Source organism: Sphaeramia orbicularis, chromosome 1 (assembly GCF_902148855.1).
Source record: "Sphaeramia orbicularis chromosome 1, fSphaOr1.1, whole genome shotgun sequence".
Taxonomy (NCBI): domain Eukaryota; kingdom Metazoa; phylum Chordata; class Actinopteri; order Kurtiformes; family Apogonidae; genus Sphaeramia; species Sphaeramia orbicularis.
In genome coordinates, this window is record NC_043957.1 from 15,316,078 (window position 1) to 15,329,000 (window position 12,923).

General features: G+C 40.7%; 1 protein-coding gene across 1 annotated transcript in view; it reads right to left on the bottom strand.

The window, feature by feature from the left end:
• The window catches only part of mark1 (MAP/microtubule affinity-regulating kinase 1), a 34,332-nt gene extending 23,011 nt beyond the window's left edge, over positions 1–11,321 (bottom strand). Inside the window, exons 1-2 of the mRNA XM_030157277.1 lie at positions 10,216–11,321; positions 32–226 (exon numbers count right to left, since the gene is read on the bottom strand). Coding sequence (XP_030013137.1) covers positions 32–226; positions 10,216–10,248 — 228 coding nt within the window. The 5' untranslated portion in view covers positions 10,249–11,321. The remainder of the gene's footprint in view (positions 1–31; positions 227–10,215) is intronic.
• Positions 11,322–12,923: the final 1,602 nt, after the last annotated feature.

Consider the following 12,923-nt stretch of genomic DNA (forward strand, 5'->3'; position numbering starts at 1 on the left):
TGAAAGTCGTGGTCATGTGACATGTCCTCACCTCGCGTCCCGTCAGAGTGTGTCGGGCCAGTTTCACTTTGGCAAAGTTGCCCTTCCCGATGGTTTTCAGGAGGCGGTAGTTACCGATGTGCGGCTGCTCGTCTGCGATGGAGCTGCGACATCGTGAAAGACTGAGGCGGCTTGATGACTTGGTGGGCGGAGTTGGCGGCTCAGGGAGACCATCCGCCATGGTCACCTGAAAGACAGAGACAGATTCATGATGGATAATGTCAACAGACAAAGGACAGTATGTCCAATGTATCCACCCTACTGCATCCTTGCAGACTGGAACTACATCTGCAAATGGACGTCCATCAGTCCTGGTGCATCTATAGCCTGTCCGTCCATGGGAGTGGATCTCTCCTTCACTGTGGTTCTCCCCGAGGTTTCTCCCTTTTCCCACTGGGTTTTGAGTTTTTCCTTGCCGAGAAGGAGGGTCTAAGGACGGGGGATGCCCTGGACATTACTCATTTTCTTGCTGATTATTTGACTGTTGATGTTTACACCCAACTGACTCTGTAAAGCCCTTTGAGATAACCTTGTTGTGATATTGGGCTATACAAATAAAATTGAATTGAATTGAATTGAATTGAATTGACAGAGGACAGAGGAGAGACCGCCACTGTCCAACCAGAACCTGGTTCTACACAACATGTTCTTGAAGGTGTTTCACAAAAACTGATAAGAAGAACTTCTCTGAACTAAACTCAACAGAACTTTACTGTGAAACAGTCACAGAAAGTGGAAAGACCTGAACCTGGATACAAAACTGAAACCAGGATCAGATGAACCGACCTCCACGATCACAACAATGAAGTGACCTGTTTCCTTTTCACATCTATATTCCAAACAATACAATTTAATATTTAACATTTTGTTCCAATTCTCATCTGAAAACTTGTACAAATTCCTAAATAAACAGATAAATAAAATGACATGAAGAACCTTTTATCTGTCACAGAGATGGAGAAAAAATAAAGGCAAAAATCAACAGGGACTAACATCAGCATTGGCCTTGACCGAGACAAACCATGTGACAACATAGAATGGCAATGAGACCACACAAAACCACTGATGCTGACTGAAATCTAATGATTTGATGTGTATTTTGGTTAAGTGGATTAAACTGAAACTGAACTGTGATAGCCCGAGCGGTCAAGGCGCGTTTCCAAAAAGGAGCAAAAACCCAGGACGGAAGTAAAAGACTCAATTACCTTTATTTTTCTTCAGCATGACGAAAAACACAACCTTCACCAACCATACTCAACTCTAAAATGACCTGTATTTATACCAAAAGCCCTGTGCATGTGACTTGTCCAAACCATTTTTCCCACAGGGGAAACACAATTAATCTATCAAATCAAACAACAGTTTTTCTAATTTTAAAAACACCACAACTCAATAAAATACATTATTTACAAAGATTAATACATCTTATATTTACAAAACACCATTACACCACACATATATACATATTTACATTTCCCCATCACCAGAACACCCCTCCTTTAACCACCCCATGTGCGCTCCCCTCCCGGAACCTTTAAATAGCGTCCTCGCCCCCCGGGGAATCTTTTGGCCGGACACAACCGGAACCGGAAGCCCACATGAAGGTAAATTGGCGTCTTTATATATTCTAAAAAAAGTAACAATCTTAACTTGTAATTTACTGTTGTTCTTTAACTTTAATGATTTGCTCTGCACATACACTTATCATACACAGGCTTTTTTATGCACGCCCGGCAAGAGAGGACCGCTGCACACACGGCTCACCCTCCCCCGCTGGACCTGCTCACCCCGAATCACCCTCCAAACAATACAATTAATCAATAAAAACATTTACCCGGAATGTGTGTCCATTTCTTCATGCTTCATAACTGTACAATATACTAATGTCATTAATGTCTATGTAACGGTGACCGGACGCAACGGCGACCCACCGTTACATGAACAAAGTAAACATTAAATCCAATCTGGCTCTTGGTTCCTGGTTTCTGGTTCCTGGGATCTAGTTCCTGGGTTCTAGTATTCTGGCTCCTAGGGTCTGGATTGTGGTTCCTGGGTACAGGGTTTTGCCTCATGGGTTGTGGTTCCTGGGTTCTGGGGTTCTGGTTCCTGTGATCTAGTTCCTGGGTTCTGGTTCTGGGGTCTAGTTCCTGGGTTCAGGGTTGTGGTTTCTGGTTTGTGGGCACTGGGGTTCTGGTTCCTGGTTTCTGATTCCTGAGTTCTGGTTCCTGGGTTCTGGTGTTTTGGTCCCCAGGTTCTGGTTCCTGGGCTCAAGGTTTAGGTTCATGGGTTGTGGTTCCTGGGTTCTGGTTCTTGGGATCTAGTCCCTGGGTTCAGAGTTTTGGTTCCTGGTTTGTGGGTACTGGGGTTCTGGTTCCTGGGTTCTGATTCCTGAGTTCTGATTCCTGGGATCTGGTTCCTGGGTTCTGGTTCTGGGGTTTTGGTTCCCAGGTTCTGGTTTCTGGTTTCAGTGCTGGTCTGGGATCGGTGGCTGCAGGCGCTCAGAGGAACCAGATCAGAGACAAACCGGTCTGACAGCATCTGAGAAGGTTCCACAAAAGGTTCTACTGTTACAACGCTATGTCATGACTGTGAAACCGGCTCAGATAAGCAACAGGTGAAGCTCAGACCAGAACTGGACCATGGTTCTCCGTCCTTTAGTTCATGTCGTCACATCGTCACAGATGGAGGTTAAATCGCTGAACTTTGTCAACAGGTGGATCAAAGGAACTTAAATAAAAACAGACTTCACTGGTATTTGTGTTTGTTTTTCAGATAAAAGCTGTGTTAAGACTACAACTGCCAGGATGCATTTCATCAACAACCGTCCAATCACAGAGCTTCAGATGCTCTTGTTATTATAAAGTCCACCTATATCAGTGAACCGAAACTACGCCATTAGGTTTTAAAAGTGGATTTTTTTTTGTTTTCATGTGTAGTTTTAAATTTTTAAAAAAATTAGAATTCAGCTTTTTACCTCTGCCAGGAGGTATTGTCATCACTTTGCTTTGTGTGTTTGCATGTGTGTGTGCGTGTTTGCTTGTTTGTCTGTTAGCAAGATAACTCAAAAAGTTATGGATGGATTTTCATGAAATTTTCAGGAAATGTTGATACTGACACAAGGCAGAAATGATTAAATTTTGGTGGTGATTGGGGGGTGGGGGGGCAGATCTGTCTTGGCGGAGGTCTGCGCTCTCCGAGTGCTTTTCTTGTTACAACTTGTTTTTATCTTTGACACATTTTCCCCCTCTCAATTTACGTTAAGACACACTAATTGTCGAAGTCTGCATTTTAACCAACATTCAATTAAAACAAATTAATCTCAAAATGCACTACTTTGGCTGTTGCCATGGCTGCTCTCCATGGCAACAGGGGCTGAGGCTCATGGGTACTGTAGTATTTAGAGTCGGTCGTTGTCATACCACACACATCAATCTGAGTCAAAAAACCTGGAAAATTTGAAATGAAAAAAAACAAAACAAGATTTGTTTGGTAAAAATACTGTACATCAACGAAGTGATATGAAACATTAAATCTACAAATATGAGATATTCATCAAAATGTATTTTTCCAAAACTAAACTGCAATATAAATGTTAAAAATAAGCAAATTGATTTCTCAGGAAAACTACATTAAAACTTAATGAAAACTTATTATTATCCAAATCCCATTTAATCAATATTTCATGAAAACATATTAATATCAGTAAAAGCTACTTTGATAATTGATTAAAAAAAGGCCTAATTTGTCTGATTTCTGTAAAATGTTTTCAGGTTTCTTTCCTCTTCTGTGACACTGACTGAATACATTTGTGTTGTGACTTCTTGACTTTAACAGACCAGACGTTCACCAGATGAACCATGAAGAAACCATCATTATAACCTCAGTATTCATTAAAACCACCTCCAGCCTCAGATTCAGTAAATAATACTTACTATGAGTACTAAGGCATCATGTGTCATCATTATCTTTATTCAGAGATGAGGGTGTTTCCACGCCGATGGTGGGGGAATCCCACAGTGAACCCATGAGTTGCCATGGAGACAGAGGAAGCCCGGGGCATCAGGGTGGGTTAAACCAAAAACTAAAAAACTATCACATCACATGACAAAACTCTGAATGTGACTCATGGAGGAGCTGCTGTATCACATGCCCAGGTGTATTCTGGGAAAAAAAATCAATAGTGAACCAAGAGTTGGAGCCTCTCGTCTGACAGATCTGAAGGTTAAAGAACAAAACAACCAGGTCAAACCGTCCAGTAACACTTCAACACTGACCTCTAGGAAAGTGATTCCAACATTTTAACACAACCTTCAACTCTTCCCATTCTCCAAACCGGACTTAATTTCACTTTGAGGTGAATTATCCAACATTCCTGCTCTACGTCCCAGTACTTTTAATTCAAATGTGCAATAACTTGTTGTTACCTCTCAGGACTCTTATTATTATTAGGCCCGAGCCGAGTAAAGCTGGCGCAGGGCCTATTGAGTCTGCAGTGGGCGCATGGGGACGAAATTGCCAGTGACGCGGTCGCCTTTCGCCACTGTCGCCACTCTCACACATATTCACATTCACGGCACTGAGACCTTTCCGACGATGTATATGACATGTGCACAAATCGCATATTTACACCTGCTCAGAATGAATGGGAGTCAATGGGACACGCGCACTCGGGGTTAGTCACATGGGTGTAAGTGCACGACACGTGACATCTGACCCCACAGACATGTGGGGGACCTCGAAAACTTTCAAAAAAGGGCAAATACGTGGTTGCCATAGAAACGGCTATATTGTTCTTGCTCAGATTATTATTATTTTTATTTTTAGGCCCTAGCCAAGTAAAGCCGGCGCAGGGCCTATTGAGTCTGCAGTGGGCGCATGGGGACGAAATTGCCAGTGACGCGGTCGCCTTTCGCCACTGTCGCCACTCTCACACATATTCACATTCACGGCACTGAGACCTTTCCGACGATGTACATGACATGTGCACAAATCGCATATTTACACCTGCTCAGAATGAATGGGAGTCAATGGGACACGCCCAGTCGCGGTCAGTCACATGTGTGTAAGTGCACGACAGGTGACATCTGACCCCACACACATGTGGGGGACCTCGAGAACTTCCAAATACAGTCAAATACGTGGTTGCCACGGTAACGCCTATATTGTTCTTGCTCAGATTATTATTATTTTTATTTTTATTTTTTTTTTGTCTTATTTTTCTTTCTCCTGTGCTTTGAGCTCAATTTTGACCCCCTGAACATTTACGAAAACTCACCAAATTTTGCACAAAATTCAGAAATGCGAGAAATTGAATTTACATATAGGTTTCGAAGATGTCGGTAAAGAAATGTTGCCGCAGCGCCCCCTTGAAAAGTGGAAATGCATTACGCCAATGGGAGCACGTCCAACGTAAAGTTTGTTGTAGAGCCACGAAAATCGGTACACAGATTCATCATGAGGAGACAAACAAAAAATATTATTATGGCCACGCCCCAAAACCAACCCTTTGTCAGCCATATTGGATTGAAATTTCCAAAATGCTGAGTCAGCGTTTTCGCTGACGTTGTATTTTAACTATCTCCTCCTTGGCCGTTTGGCCAAATGAGCTCAAAATCGGTGTACAGTATCTAGAGAAGTGGGGCATCAAAAGTTAGCCGAATTTTTTGGATAGGTGTCACTGTTTTTGTGTGACGACGTCGCAAACTTTGCAAAGTTTCTTCGTGAATTTACCATTACAAAAATTGCTTCAGCTCAGACATACGAACACCGATTTGGCTGAAATTTCACTCAGATGTCTATCTCCAAGGCCTACACCCATTTATTAAAAGAAATTGAAATTTTGCACTATAGCGCCCCCTACAAATGTACATTTACAAAAATGAAATCAGTTCGGACATACGAGCACCAATTTGGCTCAAATTTAACTCAGACATCTGTCTCCCAGACCTACACCTATTTGTCAAAAGAAACTGAAATTTTGCACTACAGCGCCCCCTACAAAAATTTTAAATATTTTTTTTATTAAAATTTCTTCAGTTCGGACATACGAACACCGATTTGGCTCAAATTTGACTCAGACGTCTATCTCCCAGGCCTACACCCATTTATCAGAAATATTTGAAATTCGGTGCCATAGCGCCCCCTACAGTTTTACCTTTACGAAAATTACTTCACGTTAGACATACGAATACCAATTTGGCTCAAATTTGAATCAGTGTTCAGTCTCCCAGGCCTACACCCATTTATCAAAAGAAATTGCCACTTCGCTCATTAGCGCCCCCTAATAATTTACCTTCACGAAAATTGCATTAATTCGGACATACGAACACTGATTTAGCTCAAATTTGACTCAGTGGTACATCTCGCAAACCTACACCCATTCAATGGTAGAAATTTATTTTTAGCTGCATAGCGCCCCCTACAGATTTACTTATACAAAACTTTCTTTAGTTCAGACATACAAACAAGATTTGCCTCAAATTTGAATCAGTTGTCGATCTCCCAGGCCTACACCCATTCATCAGAAGACATTGAAATTTGGTGCTAGAGTGCCACCTGCTGAACGATGGACATACTTCTACTGGACGTGCCCGTGGTGAGGGCCTTTAGATGCCGCTTGCGGCTTTAATTTTTTTTTTGTCTTATTTTTCTTTCTCCTGCGCTTTGAGCTCAATTTTGACCCCCTGAACATTTACGAAAACTCACCAAATTTTGCCTAAAATTCAGAAGTGCGAGAAATTGAATTTACATATAGGTTTCGTAGATGTCGGTAAATAAATGTTGCGGCAGCGCCCCCTTGAAAAGTGGAAATGCATTGCGCCAATGGGAGCGCGTCCAACATAAAGTTTGTCATAGAGCCACGAAAATCAGTACACAGACTCATCATGAGGAGACAAACAAAAATACTATTATGGCCACGCCCCTAAACCAACCCTTAGTCGGCCATATTGGATTGAAATTTCCAAAATGCTGAGTCAGCGTTTTCGCTGACGTTGTATTTTAACTATCTCCTACTAAGCCGTTTGGCCAAATGAGCTCAAAATCAGTGTACAGTATCTAGAGAAGTGGGGCATCAAAAGTTAGCCGAATTTTTTGAATCGGCATCACCGTTTTTGTGTGACGAGGTTGCAAACTTTGCGAAGTTTTTTCGAAAATTTACCATCACAAAAATGGCTTCAGCTCAGACATACGAACACCGATTTGGCTGAAATTTGACTCAGACATCTATCTACCAGGCTTACACCCATTTATTAAAAGAAATTGAAATTTTGCACTATAGCGCCCCCTAAAAATGTACATTTACAAAAATGACATTAGTTCGGACATACGAACACCGATTTGGCTCAAATTTGACTCAGACATCTGTCTCCCAGGCCTACACCTATTTATCAAAAGAAACTGAAATTTTGCACTACAGCGCCCCCTACAAAAATTTTCAATATTTTTTATTAAAATAGCTTGAGTTCGGACATACGAACACCAATTTGGCTCAAATTTGACTCAGACGTCTATATCCCAGGCCTATACCCATTTATCAGAAAAATTTTAAATTCGGCGCCATAGCGCCCCCTACAATGTTACCTTTACGAAAATTACTTCACGTTAGACATGCGAACACCAATTTGGCTCAAATTTGAATCAGTTGTCAATCTCCCAGGCCTACACCCATTTATCAAAAGAAATTGCCACTTCGCTCAGTAGTGCCCCCTACAAATTTACCTTCACGAAAATTGCATCAGTTCAGACATACGAACACCGATTTGGCTCAAATTTGACTCAGTGGTACATCTCACAGGCCTACACCCATTCAATGGAACAAATTGAATTTTGGCTCATAGCGCCCCCTAAAGATTTATTTATACAAAATTTTGTTCAGTTCGGACATACGAACACTGATTTGTCTCAAATCAGTTGTCCATCTCCTAGGCCTACACCCATTTGTCAGAAGACACTGTAAATTCAGACAATAGCGCCCCCTACAAATTTACCTTGACGAAAATTGTAACAGTTCAGACATACGAACACCAATTTGGCTCAAATTTGACTCAGTGGTACATCTCGCAGGCCTACACCCATTCAATGGAACAAATTGAATTTTGGCTCCACAGCGCCCCCTACAGATTTATTTATATAAAATTTGTTCAGTTCGGACTTATAAACAGTGATTTGTCTCAAATTTGAGTCAATTGTCAATCTCCCAAGCCTACACCCATTCATCAGAAGACATTGAAATTTGGTGCTAGAGCGCCACCTGCTGAATGATGAGCATACTTCTACTGGACGTGCCCTTGGCGAGGGCCTTTAGATGCCGCTTGCGGCTTTAATTATTATTATTATTATTATTATTATAACTCTTTTTTTTTTTTTTTTTTTTTTTTTTTTTTTTTTTTTTACAATACTCTATTTTACAAATGTGTATTTGAGGTTGTATGTGATATAACTTTTTTTTTTGTATGTTTTAGCTGTGCTTATGTTTTTGTATCTGTCTTTTTTGTCATATCTTTACTTTTTTAGAGCTCCTTTTCTGACTCAGGGAAACGCACAAGAATTCCAATGTGCCTATACTGTTATGTATCTGTGCAAATGGCAAATAAAGTCTATTTTATTCAACCTAAACATATGAAACAGTAACTGATAGAAAAGAAAACATTATGAAAGTCAAAACCAGATGAATCAGGTTGAAAAGGATTCACACTTTGTAGAGTAGTTAATGTTCATTATTTTCAGTCTGTTATCTCTGAGGTTTCACTCTCTGAACATTAAACAAATATGACATAAGATTCAGTTCTTTAGATTTTTCTGCTTTGGGGAAGTTTCAGAACCTGGATTTTAAATCTCCTTCACTGCAGCAAAGAACCGGTTCTTCTGCTTTTACCAAGGTGTCAACTTTTACTATTTTCCGTTTAGTTTGAATTAATACAATTTTGTTAATTTAGGGTGTTTAAAATTTCTTTGCAAATGCTTAGGATTAAGTTACGTTTTTTTTTTCTTGAGAAATGTTCCACACAATTTACCCTCTATTGAATAGAAACATAACAAGTCAAGTTCTTTACTATGTTAAAGTTGTAATATCACTGACAGCCACTAGATGCTCCCATACACTTACCCTGAAGTGTTTTTTTTTTTTTTTTTCCCAGGGGTCATTTTGGTTCTATTGGTTTTATTTGGACCCTACCGATAAGTCCTAATCCATTAAAGTGAAGTAGCCATGTTGGGCTTTGATTGACAGGTGTGATTGACAGGTTGGTGCACACAGTGAAAAGTCTGATCTGAATCTGATCCTCAAACATGAACGGAGATGAAAAATACAACAGCATGAGATCCATGTGATTCTTGTGGCTCTGACTCAAATACAAACAGAAATGTCAAGTTTGGACCAATTTAAAGTTGAGGGTGAATGGAGCCGGAAGTGTCCATATTTGGACTAAAGGGGTGGAGCTGGAAAAATGGCGATGGTTCAATTTGATGGCCTCAAAATGTCACTTATAAATGAGAACATATGTTTGTTCCATTTCCATTAGTTTCACTTTGATCCGAGTACATTCTGAACAGAGCATCCTCTAGTGGTCATCAGTGGAATTACACTGTGGAAGTGGGCATGTCCGCTGGGATCAGCTGATCTACATCCAATAAACACCAAAACTACACACAAGTTCTGTCACAGGTCACAGGTCATGGTAGTTGTTGTTTACACCTTGTTTTTGTGGTTTTTGCTCCTGAACCTGATGATGCATGACAACCTCCTTCAACCACAAACAAATGAAAGACAGACACTGACCAAAACACAGATCACCTGATCAATTAGATCATAACACCTCTTACCCTCCATCCTCTTATGTTAATGATATGTTTAAAAAAAAAAAATCCCATTATTAGTAAGAATAAAATCCCGATACAAACACAAATAAATATTCACACAAATAAAAATATTCATCAGAAGACAAATAAAAGCATTAAATGCAATAATAATTGATTAGTTATCAAACAGTTCAACTTCCTCTGTTATTAGAAATAAACGGAAACATGTAAATGAATGAAACTCAACTCAAACAACGACAGTGTTCGATTAAAGTCTATGAAGACACAGAATGAGACCAATTAGACAGAATCCCATCAGGACTGATCAATACCTGATCGATAACCGATGACGGAGCGCAGGGCTCGGGGATGCCATACCTGTTCGGACTCACTGACCGGAGTCAGAGGCATCCTGCCCGGTCACGTCCTGCTTCCTCCGTGGCGTCGATCTCGGATCAGTCCGGGACCAGCATCCCTCCCCGAGACCCAGGCCACCTCAGCGGGGCTCGGCCGGGACGCACCGCCGGCCGGAGGCAGCGGCAGGTCGGGGCGGCGGCTGAGGAAGGCTCGGTGTTTGTGTCGGATCGGGAGGGAGGAGATCCGCATGGAGACAAAGAGGAGGAGGAGGAGTCCGTCCCTCCCGGAGCCTACACACAGCGCAGCTTTTACCGGCTTATCCGGTCTGACGTCAGCACTGCTGAGGTTAAAGGGACCAGCGGAGCCCCGCCCCCCGGACGTCATCCTCATCCTCAGCATCGTCATCCTAAAATATCCCAGCATCCTCCAGTACAGCAGCCTCCATTTAAAGGTCCAATGTCAGAGTCCGGAGCAGAGAATCACCAGGGTTCAGACCTGGAGTCCACCATGGTTCAGACCTGGAGTCCACCAGGGTTCAGACCTGGTTCTCCTGAAGATCAGCGGTTCAGAGGTCCATTTGGTACCAGATGTACCAGTGTTTACATCACTATTGTAATGAGTCTCAAAGAACCAGAAAAATGAAAGAGACCACATGGTAGAACTGGTCCAGCTGCATTCTGGTTCTTGATCTGCAAAGGAGAACTAACTGACAGAACCAGTAGAACCTTCAACATGATGATGATGTTGATGATGATAACTAGTATGTGTGTGGAGATGACATGGAGGAGGAGTTTGACCTTCAGCGCCAGGAGGGGGTTCTGCTCCTGGTTCTCCGTCATAGTTATCCCCCTGGTTTTCAGTCATTGTTCCGCTCCTGGTTCTTAGTTATGGTTGTGCTTCTGGTACTATGTTATGGTTCTGCTCCTGATTCTTCATCTTGGTTCTGCTTTTGGTTCTCCATAGTGGTTCTTCTCCTAGTTCTACGTTGTGGCTCTGCTCCTCAAACCTGAACCTGACGAGTTGTGTCACATTTTCTGTCTTTAAGTGCTGGCGTTTTTGATGAACTTGGTGTGTTTCCTTTTACCTCCGACTGGATGAACAGTCTTTTCTGGAAACTTCTCTTATTATGAAACAGACAGATGGATCTTAATTAATCACAAGTTAATGATGAAAGAACATAAACCGAACTGAACTCACTTTAGTCCAGGGGCCACATACAGTAAAATAATAGAATAACCTATTATACATATATATAAATAATGACAACTCAGACAATTTCTTTGTTTTGGTGCATGAAAATGTTGACATTTACAAATATATAGAATAACCTGAACAAATATGAACAACCTGAAATGTTTTAAGACAAATAGGTTCAATTTGAACAATATCATGCCTCCATTCATCATTTACACGTGCACTGAAACTTATAGATCACAGTGGATCCACAAAGACAGAACATTTAGTAACAGGTAGAATATTGTTCAAATTGCACTTACTTTAATTCAGGCATTTTATGTTGATATTTGTGATTCACATTTTATTGTGAAAGAATGGTTTGTAAATGTAAATAGTTTGTAAATGTTTCACATTAAACCACAGAGTAAATTTGGAGTTGTCATTGTTTATAAATTATTGTTGTATTATTTTACCGTATGTGGAACTTGCCTGGTTCTAAATGGTACAAACCTCCAGATGATGCTCATGTTCCACAGATGCTGAGTTTAGTTTATGTTCTGTTATTATTATTATTTTTTTACAACTTTATCATTTTTTCATATCAACAGCATTAAGATCATTAAAGCATTTCTTACAAAAGTTGTGAACACCCCCCCCACCCCCCACCCCATCCAGGTGGCATCCCCACAAATACATCCACATAAACACACACATACAGGGTGGGGAAGCAAAATTTACAATATTTTGAGGCAGGGATTGAAAGACAGTATGACCAATTAGTTTTTTGAAAGTCATGAGAATTTATTTGCCACAAGAAAATGTACATAATAGAAAATGTTTTTAGTCTATGTGTCCTCCTTTCTCAATAACTGCCTTCACACGATTCCTGAAACTGGCGCAAGTGTTCCTCAAATATTCGGATGACAACTTCTCCCATTCTTCTTTAATAGTATCTTCCAGACTTTCTCATAATAGTTTTGCTCATAGTCATTCTCTTCTTTACATTATAAACAGTCTTTATGGACACTCCAACTATTTTGAAATCTCCTTTGGTGTGACGAGTGCATTCAGCAAATCACACACTCTTTGACGTTTGCTTTCCTGATTACTCATATGGGCAAAAGTTTCTGAAAAGGTATGGATAATAGTGTTAGGTATGATTATGACATCAATATACGTTTGGTTTTAAAACAATTGACGTAGTGCCTGCTGAGAAAAAAACAACTAATGTTCATTGTAAATTTTGCTTCCCCACCTTGTATGTTCTAACACATATGTTATGTTCTGGTATTTGACCTAAATTCTCATCAACTGAAGAACTGGAACCACATCTGAACTCAGTGGAATAAAATCTACCGTCCTGTTGGTCTTCTGTGATTCGTCACATGGTTTCATGTCTGCATGTCGTTGTGTTGACCTCAATGTGAAAGGGGTCATATTTTGCTAAACCCACTTTTATTAGTCTTTGGTACATTTATTTGTGTATTTGGACTCTAATAGTTCATAAAGCTTGAATTTGAACCCTCCAGGTGCTGCAAAGCTATCTTTATATT